Below are 16,487 nucleotides of genomic sequence, written 5' to 3'. Positions count from 1 at the left end.
GCACAGCTTAAGACTGTGTCCTCTTGTTCTGGGGCTGGTTGCCTGGGAGAAGAGACCAACCCCCACCTGGCTACAACCTCCCTTCAGGGAGTTTCAACTCCCTCAGTTTAGGAAGGAGGTTGACTTGCTGGAAGGTGTCCAGAGAAGGGCAACGAAGTTGGTGAGGGGCTTGGAACACAGCCCTGTGAGGAGAGACTGAGGGAGCTGGGGTTGCTTAGCCTGGAGAAGAGGAGGCTCAGGGGTTACCTTATTGCTCTCTACAGCTACCTGAAGGGAGGTTGTAGACAGACAGAGGTTGGTCTCTTCTCCCAGGCAGCCAGCACCAGAACAAGAGGACACAGTCTCAGGCTGCGCCAGGGGAGGTTCAGGCTGGAGGTCAGGAGGAAGTTTTACACAGAGAGAGTGATTGCCCATTGGAATGTGCTGCCCAGGGAGGTGGTGGAGTCGCCATCACTGGAGGTGTTCAGGAGGAGACTTGATAGGGTGCTTGGTTGCATGGTTTAGTTGATTAGGCGGTGTTGGATGATAGGTTGGACGTGATGATCTTGAAGGTCTCTTCCAACCTGGTTTGTTCTGTTCTATTCTATTCTATTCTATTCTATTCTATTCTATTCTATTCTATTCTATTCTATTCTATTCTATTAAGTCTCCCCTGAGCCTCCTCTTCTCCAGGCTAAGCAACCCCAGCTCCCTTAGCCTCTCCTCACAGGGCTGTGCTCCAGACCCCTCCCCAGCTTTGTTGCTCTTCTCTGGACACCTTCCAGCTATTCAGTATCTTTCCTAAACTGAGAAGCAACAGCCAGACCCCCAAAAAAGTGAAGAAAAGAGAGAGATTGTTTTCATGACTAGCTGATGTTTGTTATCTGTCCAATGGGTCATTTGGAACTTAGCATTATTTTCCTTTTCACACCCAATAGTGATTTATTTTCATCTTACCACTCTCTGTTTGAGAGCTGTGAAAAAAATTTTAAAGGCATAGCCTAAAACCCATCTTATCACCTGTTCCTAGGAACTACTTCCCCCCCTATTTTCTGACTCCAAAGAGAAGGGGTTGGCCTCTTCTCTGTGGCAACCAGCACCAGAACAAGGGGACACAGTCTCAAGCTGCACCAGGGGAAGTTTAGGCTGGAGGTGAGGAGAAAGTTCTTCACACAGAGAGTCATTCATCATTGGAATGTGCTGCCCAGGGAGGTGGTGGAGTCCCCGTCCCTGGAGGTGTTCAAGAGGGGATTGGATGTGGCACTTGGTGCCATGGTCTAGTCATGAGGTCTGTGGTGACAGGTTGGACTCGATGATCTTTGAGGTCTCTTCCAACCTTAGTGATACTCTGATACTGTTATACTAACTCACTTCTGCTTGACCTTGGCTGTATGGTTTTGGTTAAGTCTAACATCTCTCTGCTGTTTTCTCTTCTCCCTTTTGTCTCTGGGAAGGCAAGTGTGAGGCAAGGAGGGAGAAGCCAGTACCTTCCCCTGGTCTTTGACCAGAGGAGCTCTTGTCCTGTCTATTAGTTGTAAATACCTGGTAAATATTGTAACTCCTGGGCATTTTGTACATATTCATTGCATTCCATTGCAGATTGTGGGTTTGCCTGTAAATACAGCTTTCAGTTGCTTCCAACTGGGCTGGGCTGGCAAATTTACTGTTGGGGAGGGAGAAATTTCAACCCACCACAGCAGCAAAGGGCTGGGCTCTCTGCTGCACGCCGGGCTCTGCCGAGGCTCCCAAACCCCCATCTGCTGACTGAATAGGTATTCATTCGTGCAGGGGCTTTTGAAACACCCCTTATGGCTGCGTAGCAAAGGGCAGACACCCACTCTAAACACCATTGTTTTGGAGCCCTCTGGTAGAAGACTCACACAGAGTTGGAGTAGCAGTCCTTTCAACAGGCAGTTTCCCGTGCCAAAAGAAATTGCTGTGCTGGCAAATTAACAGCGGTGTCTGCTACAGGAACGGGAAGGAAGTAAAAGCCTAAGTGAAGCAGAGGCACTTTCCTATTTTGCTTCCTTCTTTTTGTAAGCCAAGATCTGTCCCCCATGACCCAACCACCAGAAATGCCCCTGGAAATAAGGACTTTGATACTTTCAGGTATGACTCCACTAAGGGAATGTCCTACTTAAGAGCGGGACAGGTTGCTCTCTTGCTCCAAAAGGGGACAAAAGAAGAACACTCACACAAATGGATTGGATAGGCATGGAAAGGTTCAATGGAAAAACAATTCATGTACTGCAGAATCTACAAAGCACAGTGGTGAGCATAGAGAAGTAAACTTAACACACAAGTTCCTTTACACCAAACAAAAGCTCAACTCTCCCCTTCTCCCCACCTGGGGTTCACCCAGAATGCCAGGGCTCTTCTTCCCCCCTCTCCTCCCCTCCCCCCTCTTTTTAACCCTGGCATTAGTCCTAAGCAGGCCAAGATTGTGCAAGGGGGGGGAAAATACTCAGGCCAAAGAGGCCTTTGATACTCCCCCCTGGTTGCCAGATAAGAGTCTCTCTCCCATGGGAGCAGAGAGCGAAGAAAGAGAGAGACAATAACTCTGCAGCCAGACTGATAAGGGTGCAGGACAGATGAGCAGCACCTTGCCTGTGTGCACCCACTGGGCTGGGCACTCTGGACACTGAGGGGCTCAACCCTGTGGCTTCATTTTTTTGGGGGCACCCAGCCTGAACAGCCACAGGGATCTATTTCTTTTGTAAAGGGAGAGATGTGGTTTGTTTATGTCTTAGAAGAAGAGCCAGTTTTCAGAAGCCTGAATGGCAAAAAGTCAACCCTGACAAGGTTCTCTCAAAGCACACCACGAGCTTGTATTCATGCAGCATCCAAGAGACATTCAAGGCAACTTTCCTGGTGGCTCACCTGCTCTGATTGCTTTCAGATGCATAAGTGCATAAACAATTATAAGGCATTCAGAGACAGAGCTTACCACCCTTGCAGGAGAGATTGCATTAGAGCACTAAATGAGGTATTCCTGTGATTCCAGCTAAAACACAGACGTTTGTGTGAGCAGGGCTTTGCAGACCCTAAAGCTGCCGGTGTAAAACCAAAGCTAGAAATAGACAGTGAAACTTCCAGCACCAACATCAACATGAAACATTCTAGGATTGTGTTAATCATGTCTCAAGAGTATCCACAAGGACTTTCCCTTCATGCATGGGGATCCTTGTTTTGATCACCTTGGATAGAATCACAGAATTAGAGAACGGACCAGGCCAGAGGGAAGCTCCAAAGGTCATCCAGTTCAACCTCCCTGCAGTCAGCAGGGACACCCCCAACTAGATCAGGTTGCCCAGGGCCTCACTGAGTCTCAGCTTGTTTTAGTTCAGCTGATGGGGTCCCTGTTTTAACCACCTTGGATAGCTTGGTTTAGTTCAGCTGATGGGGTCCTTGTTTTAACCACCTTGGGTAGCTTGGTTTAGTTCAGCTGATGGGGTCCTTGTTTTAACCACCTTGGGTAGCTTGGTTTAGTTCAGCTGATGGGGTCCTTGTTTTAACCACCTTGGGTAGCTTGGTTTAGTTCAGCTGATGGGGTCCCTGTTTTAACCACCTTGGATAGCTTGGCTTAGTTCAGCTGATGGGATCCTTGTTTTAACCACCTTGGGTAGCTTGGTTTAGTTCAGCTGATGGGGTCCTTGTTTTAACCACCTTGGGTAGCTTGGTTTAGTTCAGCTGATGGGGTCCTTGTTTTAACCACCTTGGGTAGCTTGGTTTAGTTCAGCTGATGGGGTCCTTGTTTTAACCACCTTGGGTAGCTTGGTTTAGTTCAGCTGATGGGGTCCTTGTTTTAACCACCTTAGATAGCTTGGTTTAGTTCAGCTGATAGGGTCCTTGTTTTAACCACCTTAGATAGCTTGGTTTAGTTCAGCTGATGGGGTCCTTGTTTTAACCACCTTGGGTAGCTTGGTTTAGTTCAGCTGATGGGGTCCTTGTTTTAACCACCTTGGGTAGCTTGGTTTAGTTCAGCTGATGGGGTCCTTGTTTTAACCACCTTGGGTAGCTTGGTTTAGTTCAGCTGATGGGGTCCTTGTTTTAACCACCTTGGGTAGCTTGGTTTAGTTCAGCTGATGGGGTCCCTGTTTTAACCACCTTGGATAGCTTGGCTTAGTTCAGCTGATGGGATCCTTGTTTTAACCACCTTGGGTAGCTTGGTTTAGTTCAGCTGATGGGGTCCTTGTTTTAACCACCTTGGGTAGCTTGGTTTAGTTCAGCTGATGGGGTCCTTGTTTTAACCACCTGAGATAGCTTGGTTTAGTTCAGCTGATGGGGTCCTTGTTTTAACCACCTTAGATAGCTTGGTTTAGTTCAGCTGATGGGGTCCTTGTTTTAACCACCTTAGATAGCTTGGTTTAGTTCAGCTGATGGGGTCCTTGTTTTAACCACCTGAGATAGCTTGGTTTAGTTCAGCTGATGGGGTCCTTGTTTTAACCACCTTAGATAGCTTGGTTTAGTTCAGCTGATGGGGTCCTTGTTTTAACCACCTTGGGTAGCTTGGTTTAGTTCAGCTGATGGGGTCCTTGTTTTAACCACCTTGGGTAGCTTGGTTTAGTTCAGCTGATGGGGTCCTTGTTTTAACCACCTTGGGTAGCTTGGTTTAGTTCAGCTGATGGGGTCCTTGTTTTAACCACCTTAGATAGCTTGGTTTAGTTCAGCTGATGGGGTCCTTGTTTTAACCACCTTGGGTAGCTTGGTTTAGTTCAGCTGATGAGGTCCTTGTTTTAACCACCTGAGATAGCTTGGTTTAGTTCAGCTGATGGGATCCCTGTTTTAACCACCCTGGGTAGCTTGGTTTAGTTCTGCTGATGGGGTCCTTGTTTTAACCACCTTGGGTAGCTTGGTTTAGCTCAGTTTATGGAAAGGTTCTGTGCACTCTTACACAGTTGAGCAGAGCCATTCAATTCCAAAGGCTCGTTTACGAAGACATAGATGACTTAGAGTAATAAAGAGCTCCACCCTTATCGTTCCAGCCCTCACCTGCTCACCAGGAATGTTATCATAATACAAACAATGAAAAGACAATACTGAAAAAAAGAAAAAAAACCCAAACCCCACCAGATTTCCGTTTTCAGCCACGCAGAGCGACGCAGAGAAGGACAAACAAGGATCCTCCCCCCCAGCTTCTAATTCCTGCACTGGCTCAAGGTAAGAGAAGGCAATTGGAACCACAGTCCTTAGAAGGCTGAAAAGATCTTGTTTCACTGTGGGTACAAGACACAGGCCCCTGCCATTGTTTCTTTCATGGAAGTGAAGCATTCTGCTTTCTAAAGGCCATATTCTTGTTTTTTTTGATCAAAATGTCCGTATTTTTCTATCAAAACTAAACTTGCAGGCAAAGCAACCTCCTTTCATCAACAGGATGCCTTGAAAATAGTTGCAAATTCAAACAGATCACAGTTCTGCAGGAACTGGAGGGGGAGGGGGGGGAGGTTATTCCTTGGTTGTGTTATATTTTGCTTTCCCTTTTGTATCCAGTTATGTGAGTGGTTTTATTCCAAACAGCAATAAGCCTTCGTGTCTCTGCCTTGCTTTTTTACTCCTCTCCTAGGCAGTCCCTCATCCTGTTTGCCCCTCGTCTCTCAGATGCAGGCCCTGCTGCAGCAGAAGACAAAGTTAACATCCTGGGAGCAGAGCCAGCTGAGAAGGAACCGGATCTTTCCCTGCCAACCACAGATTACTGAGATTCTGCCTATAGAGAGGCAATTCAGGGAGAGGCTCCTGCCAGTATAAACCCACTTGGGCTGTGTAAACAGAGGGAAGGACCAGAGATTATGAGCTTCTGAGAGAAATTGCTTCCTTGTAATAAACTAAACTAATAGGTAAGTTTTTAAAAGACCAAGACCTCAAACCTTGAGAGCTTCAAAGAAGGTTCAGGTTACACAAAAATTGTGAGTGACATTTTGGGCTCTTTGCGTTGGCCAGTGGCATCCTTTATTTTAGGCTACCTCCAGTTAGGCTTTCAGAGAGCAATGAGAAGGAAATGCAGTTAAAGAATGGAGGAAGAGAGCAAAGGCATTGCCTGCAACTCCACAGCTCACCCCTCCCAGTGCAACCTGCTGCAGCAGCAGTCAGGAAGAGAGAGACTGGAAAAGTCTGTCCCCAAATTTGTGCCACCTGCTGCTGTCCCCTAACTGATGTTAGCTTACAACAGAAAGATTCTGCTTCATATCAGGTAGCAGACTGAGACACCAAGAGCAGCAAGGAGCCATTGCCAGTGATTTCAAATGTCTATGAGTTTATTGTTTTTCTCTCAGGGAGGGCTGTGTGCTGCATTTTAGCTTGGCACTTTGTTTCCATCGGCTCTGTACTCCGAAAACATGATCCATGCCACACACAAATAATGATGACTGCAGTTACCAGTGCTATCCAGTCCTGGAGTCTCTCATGGATGCATCAAGTCACCCACTTAAGAGCCCAAAGGATTTTCTTTGGCACGGTGTTCTTTTGTTAATGAACAATATTGTTAAATTTAATCACCAAATTACAGATTCTGGCAATTCTATGAGCTCTCAGTGATCGATTTTAGCAGTTCTATGATTCTATGAGCTCTCAACAGACAGCATCCCTGAAGATTCAGCAGTCTGAACGCTGATTCTTAGCACATTGTAAGAACTTTTTGGTCTTTCTGTTTCGTTCTGATCACTTCTCTCTTTTTTTTTTGTTTTGTTTTTTCTTCAATATTTTGCTTCAGACTAAAGTTCACCAATCAAAATGCAGACTGGATCGATGTTGTCTGTTTCCAGCAATATCGTGGTGAAAATCACCTTGCACGGTTTGTGTAACAGATAATCGACAGACCCCAAAATAAAGTGCTGCCCTGTGACCTGTGTAACGAGCCAGGCTTCTGCACCTCGTGTACACCTCCTGCTTCACAGCTATGGATACTCTGTAGATTAAAAGCACACATTGCACTGCAGGGGGGTGGGTGGGGTGGAAAGCTGCTTACTGGGGGCATTTGGTTTGAGGGGGTTTTAGAGGTCGATACTAGTAGGAAGAGGAAACAAATCTGGAGTCAATCGGCAACGATAAATACGTTGGGGGGGGAGGAGCGGGGGAGAGGGAGAGAGGGGAAAGACAAAGGGAAAAGAAAAAAAAAAAAAAACCAGAAAAAAACATAAAGAGAGAGAAAGTCTCCACAGATCCCAGAAGGGCGTCCCTCGACGACCAAGCTGGGGCGGGGGTGGCGGCACCATGGACAGAGCCCGGGCCGGCCGTGGGGTGAGGCAGGGGCGGAGAGCAGAGCCGCGCCGGGAACCGTCATCTGCTCCAAGAGCGGAGCCAGAACCCGCGGGCAGAGCCTTCCTCACGGGGAAGCAGTGATTGGTTTCGGAACCGCCTGCTCCAGCTTCGGCGCTGGGCAAGCGGCCTTAGGGATAAGGCGGCGGGGAACGAAGCTAGCGGTGTTGCTCCAAGCTTTTTTTAATGGCGATTCCTGGCTTAGGTCGGGCTTCCCTCTGTTGATTCAGGGCATCCTTCGGAACACCTGCTCCCGAGCAGTTCCCGCGTTGTTATTAGACGAGCGCGAAAGCCACGAAGTTCAGTTGCAATAAAACGTTAATAAAAACAGTTTACTGCAGGGTGAGTAAACCTAAAATTTTAAACTAATCAAGAGAGCAGCTTATAGGCAACTGCTTTTCTTGGCTCCCAGCTTTACTCCCACCCTGTGGGCAGCTAAATCCTACTCCAGTGGAAACCAGCAGCAAGCCTCACGGCCGGCAGTAACTCCCCCTGCGAAACACTTAGGCAAAAGGAGTAGCCTTTCTGTGCTAAACAAACAACCAACGCCAACACCTCTCCTTTTTAAAGGGTGTCTTAGGGAAAAAATGTTGCAGGAGACTGTCGTGCACGGCTCTTCCAGCAGCTGGGCTGGCTGGTGGATTTAACAAACAAAGAAACAAACAAATCAATAACCCAGTCTCCTCGCATAGCTCCCAGTGAGAAGCGAAGCGGCCTCGACCGGGGGGCTGGTGCCCGCCCAGTGCCCGGGGAACGGCAGGAGGCCGAGGCGTAGCTGCTGATCGCGAATACCTCCCCAGAGCCGGGAGCAAGCAAGATTCCTCCCTGGGCAGGGTAAAAAATATTGACTCTAGATAAACCAGATGCAGGTGGGGACTGAGGGCACAGAGGTTCCAGGTGGGGGTTAGCTCCCGCCCAGGTCCCTGGGGATTGCTTTTTGGATTTTATGGGAAGCAGGTGATGCATCTAAACGGTCTCAGGCTCATTTCAAAGCGCCCCCTGAACCAGAAAACTTTACACCTAAGGGGGAGTAGCTAAGCGTTCATCAGCGCATCTACCTCCCGTTTCGGCAATGCCCTGGAGGAAGGAAGCAGAAAACATAAATAAAAGTTCGGAAACACACAGCGGCAATCGCTTTTCCTTGCCGCGGACCAGAGCTCCGAAGGTCCCGCCGGGTCTTTGTCAGGGCGCACCGCTGGGGGCTGGCGCCCGCTTGGGATCGACCCCAGAAAGACCAACCCCGGACTGGGGAGAGGAACCGGGCCCCCCCTCCGGCGCGTCCCGCCCCGGTGCGCGGCAATGCCAGGCAGCCGTGCTGGGGTCCTGCAGTGTCTGCCCGCCCCACTCTCCCCCCGGACAGTCAGCGCCGGCCAGCAGGCCGAGGGGCAGCTGCCCACGGCACCCGCCGGGTCGGGGCTGGGTCGCTCTCTCCGCGGACTTGACAGCGCAGTTTGGCACTACGGGCTGTACATGAGGCGCTACACTGATGCCCATCTTGTACATCTCTTGCCTCCAGATAAATGTGTGTTGCTGAGCATTGGGTGGGAACACAAAACCGCAAAGGTCTTGAAACATGAAAGTATGACTAGGTGGTTGAAGGGGAAACGATACTCGCTGCCCCGGTGAGATCAATGGATTCGCTTGTCCCGAACAGATCTTTTAAACACTGATCTGACAAGTGGCAGAGGGCTTTACCGTGCCGGTGGGCTGGGTGTCTTATTTCAGTAAGTCAAGTACCATTCAGGAGGCACCTTTACATTGAAAAGTTGCTCGCTCGGGAGGAAAACCTGCGGCGGCAGCGCTGGGGGAAAGGGTTAACCCCCTGGCCGCCCTGCCTGTGAAATGATGGTAAATTACCCGGCGCGTTCTCCCGGGGAAGAAATTAGACTTCAAAAGGGCTGGAGCCCTCTTGAATATCTATCAAGCAGATGGGTTGATGCGCTGTCTCGCTGATGTGCAGTTGATTAACCGCCCCATAAAAGTGCATCAGCCCCGCTCGCCCGCGGCTCTCCCGGGCACCCCGGTGGCGGCAGCGCCAGCGCTGCTTTCAGCGGCTGCTGCCTCGGTATAGAGAAAGGGAAGAGAAGGTAAAGAGAAGAGGTATCCACCGCAAGGGACCGGGAAAGGAAGAGAAGGGAGCAGAGAGGGGAGAGCCGTAGGAGGGAGAAAAAAGTAGAGAACGGGGAACCAAACTGGGGTGAAATACGAAGATTTCTCTTCGTAAACGGAGCTGATTTGCTCTCTCACTCACAAATCTCGCTTCCCCTGGCAGAGCTACAGGGCACCTATCCATGCCCCAGCACAAGTTCCCAACGCAGTTCCCGGATACCCGCCGCGCTGGTGCAGGTGAGGCGGGCCCACCTCCCACACCGAATATCCCCCCGAGCGGTGAGCCAAAAACAGGGGAGAGCGGACGCAGAACGGGGCACGGATGGCCGCCTCACTGCTGTCCCCCCAGGGGGAAGAGCCTGGGCGCGGCAGCAGGATGGGGGCGCTGAGGGTGTCGTACCCACCCCTACGGCAGTTCCGTAAAAACGCTTTCTCCTTCCTGCCGGTACGAAGCGGGCAGGGAGAAGAGCACACGCCAGAAAATCACCTGTTGTAGCGTTTAAATGACCTCGCCGCTCAAATCGCCTTTAACACGTCTTGGCTGGGCTCCCACAGGCGTCCTGTGCCATTCGATAGCACTTGGGAGGGGGCTTCACTGTCCTCCCCTTCCCGGGGCAGCCTGGCAAAGGCCAGCGCTACGTGGGGCACAGCGTGCACCTCACACTGGCTACGCTTCTCGCCTTTCTCCTCGAAGGGAGAGGAACAAGGACTTAGAAGTATCGAAGTATAGAATCATTTAGGTTGGAAAATGTTTTCAAGATCATCGAATCCAAACAACAGCTGAACCAACTCTACAAAGTCCACCACTAAGCCGTATGCCCTAGCACTGCATCTACACGGCTTTTAAGCGCATCCAGAGATGGTGACTCCACCACCCCCCTGGGCAGCCTGTTCTTGTGCCGGGGAACCCTTTCAGTGAAAAACCTTTCCTTAATGTACAGCCTGAACGTCCCCTGGCGCAGCTTGAGGCCATTTCCTCTTGTTCTATCACGAGTTATCGGGAAAAAGAGACCAACACCCACTCTACGACAACCTCCCTTCAGGGAGCTTTAAAGAGCAATGAGGTCTCCCCCCAGCTTCCTTTCTCCAGGCTAAACAGTCCCAGTTCCTTCATGTCCTCAAAACTCGTGTTCTCTAGGCTCTTTACCATCTCAGTTGCTCTTCTCTGGACCAGCTCCAGCAATTCGATGTCAGCCAAGTTAAACGGGAGGAGGGTGGCAGGCCAAAGGTGGCTTTTCGGGGGCAGACCCTGGTCCCGGGAGAGCTGCCGGCTGCGCTCCCCAGCCCAGGGTACCCCCATGCCTGAGCAGAGCACTCTGCAGCCCTACAAGGATTTGACCAGGGCTGCACAACTTTCTTCTTACTCCTGGGCTGCTCTGGTGACTCCTGGGCTGCTCTGGTGATTCCTGGCCCTAACCTGGGCACTGCGGAGCTGGGCTGGGCTTCCCACGTTGGGCTGTGGTAATGTCCTCAGCTCACCCACGCACAATTCGCCCCCTCGCCCCTTCCCACGCATTTTTCTCTCCCACTCTCTCCGACAGGTATATCCCAGGCAGATGTGAGAGGGGGTGGCCAGACTCCAGGACGGCCCCTGCCGAGTGCCAGGGTCGATTCCCGTGGGTGGCAGTGTCACAGGTGGGATCATCCGTGTCGGAGGCACATAACAGAGCCCAAGCCGGGAGGTGCTCCACGTAGGGCTGGGGGTGCGGGATAGAAAGAAGCTACGACTCTTTCTACTGCTCCTGCACAGTGGGAAGCAAGGGGGTGGCTGCGTAGCTCCGTCCCTGCTACAGCGGCTAGGACCCCCGCGACGGCGTACACGTGTGTGCATGCGTCCACGCGTGTACGCGCCCGTGGGCTCGCCCGTCCCTTGGGGAGCGCCTGCCTCTCCGCACTGTCGGAGGAGACACGCTGGGCCATTCCTGCGTATCTTTTTCTCCTCCTTTGTCTCCCTTTCTTTGGCTTTGACTCTTTCAGGTGCCCCGGCGGTGCCCTCGCGTGCTGCCGGTTGCTGGGAGGTGGTGTGGCTGCCACTGCGCTGCTGTTGTGCGAGGGGAGGGAGGGAAGGGGGGCTTGAATGCTGGCTGTTGTGCTTGGCTGGGGCTGGGGGGCCGCCGAGGAGGAGGAGGACGATGATGATGATGATTGAGGGGAGGGGGTGACGATGGAGCGCACCGCGGGTGCGCAGCTCCCTGGGGAGCCGCGTGAAAGGCCGCTGCGCTCACCAGCTGACAACGCGTGCTCCGCTCCAGACACGGCGCACCGCGGCCGGGAGCGAGGCCAGACCCCCCCTCACCCACCCCCCCCACCCCCACTCCCCGTCTCAGCCCCCTGTCCCCATCATTGTCCGCCCCATCGCATTGTCCGCCCCGCTCTAATTAAGAAACACTGGCCCCACGGCCAGCTCCCTCCCCGCCCCCCCGTTGTCCTTGCGTTTTTCTGGTCTCTCCTCGCTGGGTTTAACCCTTTCTCCCCAATCCCTCCCTCCTTCCTCCTTCCCCGAGGCCAGAGGTTGAGCAAACAGCAGCCGGAGAGCTGCAAGGCAGCGAAGCTCTCCGGCCGCGGCGTCGCAAACTTGCCCACCCCACCCCCGTCTCGCCACCGTCAAGCCTCGTCCCGCTCCGACCCCTCAAAGTGTCCGCACTAAACTCCGCCGCCGAAACGGGTGGGCAGAGTCCCGCATAGGCGCCGGTGGCTGCAGTTTATCCGGCGACTCGGGCTCAAAAGGCAGTGGAGTCGCCGAGAGCCTCTCACAAAGGCGACCAGCTCCCCGAGCCCCCCTCCCCTCCCTCACACCCCAGAGGATGTTTAGCGTTCAGCCAAAATTTAACGCTCGGATAGTACGCTTCTGACTCGCCTTTTTCAAATAAAAGTCCGTTTAAGATGATAAAACCCCGTGAAGCAAACAGGGTGAGACTGCTTCCAGGGGCTGCTGAGTGCCCCCGCTCTTGTTAAAAAACTTAGCGCTGGTCTGTACCAAACAAATACTGTCGCAAGCTCAATAAAGCGATTTATCCATCTTCATTACTTAAAGAAATGTTGCTTCTTTGTTTGTTTGGGAGATATTAAGCATGCTTAGCTTGCAACACATAGTTGATTCCTTTGCTAGTATCTTGGATACTTGGATCTGACTTTGGAAGGTAGGAGCTAATTGCTAATAATGGAGAGAAAGGAACCAGCCAGCATAGCGGGAGTGGCCTGGCATATGGGGAATGAGCAGTCTGAAATACTCAATATTCAAGTTTCCAAAATATTAATGAGATTATAGCAACCTGCAGCTATACGTTACAGCTTGTTAACGGAGTGCAAGGGGGGTGTGGGGGGTGCTGCCAAACGGTTGTTATGCAAACTCTATAGCTGAACCTTAAAATGGAAATGCGGCGGGGTATCTCTTTTAAAGAAGTGTTAGAAGAAAAAAACATAGAAAGAAGAAAGAAGAAAAGAAAGAAGGAGGAAGAAAGAGTGGAAGAAAAGAAGAGTGGAAGAAAAGAAGAGTGGAAGAAAAGAAGAGTGGAAGAAAAGAAGAGTGGAAGAAAAGAAGAGTGGAAGAAAAGAAGAGTGGAAGAAAAGAAACAACAGGGAAAAAAGAGAAAAAAAATAGAGGAAAAAAGGTCAGAAGAGAAGCCCCTCAGACAGTGAGTGCTGCGCTGGAGCCGCGGGCACTCCCCAGCCGTGCCGCGCCACCCCGTATCTGCCGGGGGCAGGGAGCCCCGCCGCGGGAGCGGAGAGGATTTTGCCGTGCTGTTTTCAACCTCTCCGAGTGTCCGCAGGCGCGGAGGCCGAGGAAGGGACACATACCCCTTAACCCACGTCTGGCACCTCCGGGATACTCTTGGCGGGGTGCTGTCCCGAGTGACAGCGGCAGCCGCTTCACCTGCACTGAGCGTCCTCCGTGGAAGGCGAGGATCGTCTCCCGGAGCACAGCGCTAAACGCCTTATAACCAAAGGCAGCCCATACGGACGAAGCTAGCGAGAGTTTTACGAAGGGAAATGACCCTATCGATGAACTTTTCACCCATCGAGACCGTACCTGCCAGAGGTACCGGCGGCCACCGGCACCCGCAAAGGGCAGGGCGGCAGCCCGGGGTTGCCAGGCGGACAGGTGCCTTGTTTCTGCAGGGGAAAGTTCCCCTCTCAGGCGCCCCGCTCCCACGGGGGCTACGTGCTCCCGGCTGAGCCTGGTTAATTAATCGCCCTGCAGACACGCCCCCCCCGTCCACCAGGTGTCACCTGCTGAACCCAGCGGGACCTCGGCACCGGCACGGCTCCGGTTTAGCCCCTGTTCTGGTGTCACGGGCAAGCTGGGCAAAGCATCACCCACTCCGGGGTTTAACCAGAGTCCAGGGGACACATCCTGCTCCCCCCGCAATCCGCCGCACCCCTCGCGTGTTTCCACACCCCATCCCGTTCCCCACGGTTTATACCTCCTCCCGCGACAGGCGAGGCTCTGAGGGGCACCCGCTCGTGTCCCCGACCGAGAGAGGGAGGAAAAGTGAACACTGTGCCTCGAATGGCGATGGGGGAGAGGCAGCTACCGAGCAGCATCGAACCCCCTCACCCCGAACTTGTTGAAATACCCCGGGGCTTATCTAGAAACGAAGAGATGGAGCTGGGGCCCGATCGCGGCGGTGCACGCAGCGGGGGCAGCTCTACTCCGTACGGGGCACCCTGTTCCCCTTCCCTCGGCCCTGGCGGGGTCCCGCCCGCCCGGTGCAATCTGCCGGCTCCCGGTGGCATCCGCTCCCGCGGTTTGCCTTGGTTATCCTCTGCTGCCGGGCTTTAGTACCATCCCAGATCGGGACATGAGAGGGGAAAAGCTAAACGCGAACGCACTTTCAGACTGTTGGGGTTTGTTGTTGTTGTTGTTGGTTGGCTGTTTATTGTTTGTTTGTTTTCCTCCCACGTTTATTAGATCTCAAAAAAAAAAACCAAACCCCAGACCAAACCAACAAAACAACCAAACCAAAACCAAAACCCCCGAACAAGCAAAACCAAACATAACCCCCCAAACAAAACCCCAAACAAAACAAAACCCCAAAGCCCCTTAAAACAATGGCAGCTGGCTTTGCTAAAATTAAAATAAACGATTCTCGCCGTAGAAAAGTTCTTTGTTTGTTTTTTTTTTTTTTTGTAAAAAAGAGAAACAGAAATAGTAGCAAACACTCCATAATAAATATGTTTCCTATTACGACAAAAGCGAGATAAAATGAACATAAAACTTTGACACGACAAAGCTGTTTTCGTTTTCAAGAGAGCGTTAGAATTAAGTGGCTCAATTAAATTTTGGTCTCCGATTGGCAGTTAGTTAGTAGCTTTCCTCTCGAAACCGCATCTCCAGCCGCTGATAAAGTGCTTGCGCCAAGTTTCCCCCCAAAGGCGCCGACGTGGTGGGCTAAGGAAAAATATCCATCTTTTCTCCCCTATTTACAGGACAACGCGGTGCGTTATTTACTTTGTATGTGTGAACGTGTGCGTGTTTCCACAGTAGCGTGACCCGGGGTAGGATCGCTGGCCTGGAAGACACGGGAGTCAGCGCGGGTGCGCACCGGGTGGGGAGGGCGCCGGCGGGACCCCTGCCCGCCGGGCAGCACCGGCAGCGGCTGCAGCAGCGGGGCCAGACCTTCTACCTGTGCATCACCTGCCCGCCGTCGGCGCAAGCCAGGCTCCAGCTGCGAGGTGGCGTGTTGGCAGGAGGGAACGGCAACTTCTAGGCATTAGAAACTTTTAAAATGGTAACTAAAAATAAACAAAACAAAACAAAAAAACCCAAACAAACTAAAACAAAACCGAATCCTGACAGACAGGGCGGGTACAGTCACTCCCTAACAGCCATTCCCCTTGGACAAACCACGGGTGGGAGAAGAGGGGGCGGATTTGCAAGGCGACCGGGGGAGAGCCGATGCCATCCGAGACGGCACTGCGGCCGGCTGCTCACCCCACAGCAGAGTCCGTGTTCCGAGGGGCGACCCTGGGTGTGCTGGGGACGGCGCCCCCGCCCTAGGTGGCCTCGTCCGAGTCGCTGTAGTGGGAGCGGGGCGAGAACTCCCCGTCGCTCCTGTGGGACCGGGGCGACGTTTTTCTCCGCTCCTGCGGGGGCTGCCCAGGCTGCGACATGAGGAGGGCAGGGGAAGGGGCTCTCTGTCCCATCAGGGCGCCCTCCGCAAAGGAGGAGAAGTGCAGTGGGTCGAGTTGCACCGAGTAGCCCCCCGCAGCCGGCGGCGGGGGGAAGCGAGTCCTGCCATGCCCGGGGGGCGAGGCTCTCGGCGGCCCCGGCGGAGGCGCCGGCGGTCCCGGCGGCGGCCCCGTCCCGGCGGCGCAGGGCGGCTCGAAGGGAACCCCACGGAGCTCGGCCTTGCCCGAGGCGTCGGGGGGCGCGGTGGGGCTGTGCAGTAGCTCGGCCAGGGCGCTGATGTAGATCTGCGCCATCTGCAGCGTCTCGTACTTCGAGAGCTTCTTGTCGTTGTTGAAGGAAGGAATGACATTGCGCAGCTGGTCGAAGGCGTGGTTCAGCCCGTGCATTCGCCGCCGCTCCCGCGCATTGGCAGCCAGCCGCCGCTGCTTCTGCACGCCGCTCACCTGCGCCCGCAGTCCGGATCCGCCGCCGCCCCGCGGCCGCCCGCCGCCCACTGTGCCCCTCTGCGCCCCACTGGGGCTGCTCCCGCCGCCCTGCGCCGCGCTCCCGTGCACCGGCGCCGCCGCCTCCTCCTCCTCCTCGACCCCAGGCAGCAGGTAGCGAGGCGAAGCGGCAGGCAGGCGGGCGGCGCAGCACACGCCCAGCCAGCCGGGGGCGAAGCCGCAGCCGCCCGACTCCGGCGCCAGCAGCGCGGGCTCCGCCGCCGCCAGCTCCCGGCCGCCCTCGTCCCAGGCGGCTCGCGGCACGCTCATGGCTGCGGCGCGGGCGCCGCGCGCCCACGGGGGCCGGGCCAGCTCGCGGCCTGCTCGCCCGCCTCGCGCGTGGCGACCCGACGTCTCCGGTGTCGGGCGGGCGCCGCGCCCCCCTTTAAGGAGCGGCACGCGCCGGGCACCCCCCGCCCCGCTCCCCCTTCCCCTCCCTCGCGCCCCACCCCTCCCGCCGCCCGCCCTCCACTCGCGCCGGTCGCGTGTCGGCGCGGCCAATGGCGCGCGCGCGGGGGCCGGCGCGTGCGGGG

General features: G+C 53.9%; 1 protein-coding gene across 1 annotated transcript; it reads right to left on the bottom strand.

The window, feature by feature from the left end:
* Nucleotides 1-14,173: 14,173 nt before the first annotated feature.
* ATOH1 (atonal bHLH transcription factor 1) lies at nucleotides 14,174-16,224 on the bottom strand. The gene has a single exon (XM_068136767.1). It carries the CDS (start codon nucleotides 16,222-16,224, stop codon nucleotides 15,337-15,339), a length of 888 nt encoding a protein of 295 aa, XP_067992868.1. The 3' UTR covers nucleotides 14,174-15,336.
* Nucleotides 16,225-16,487: the final 263 nt, after the last annotated feature.

Source organism: Melanerpes formicivorus, unplaced genomic scaffold, assembly GCF_026170545.1.
Source record: "Melanerpes formicivorus ecotype bairdi unplaced genomic scaffold, bMelFor1.0.p_v2 SCAF_4, whole genome shotgun sequence".
NCBI classification, from domain to species: Eukaryota; Metazoa; Chordata; class Aves; order Piciformes; family Picidae; genus Melanerpes; species Melanerpes formicivorus.
Note: the sequence above shows the minus strand (reverse complement) of the source record. Positions and strands in the feature narration are given on the sequence as shown.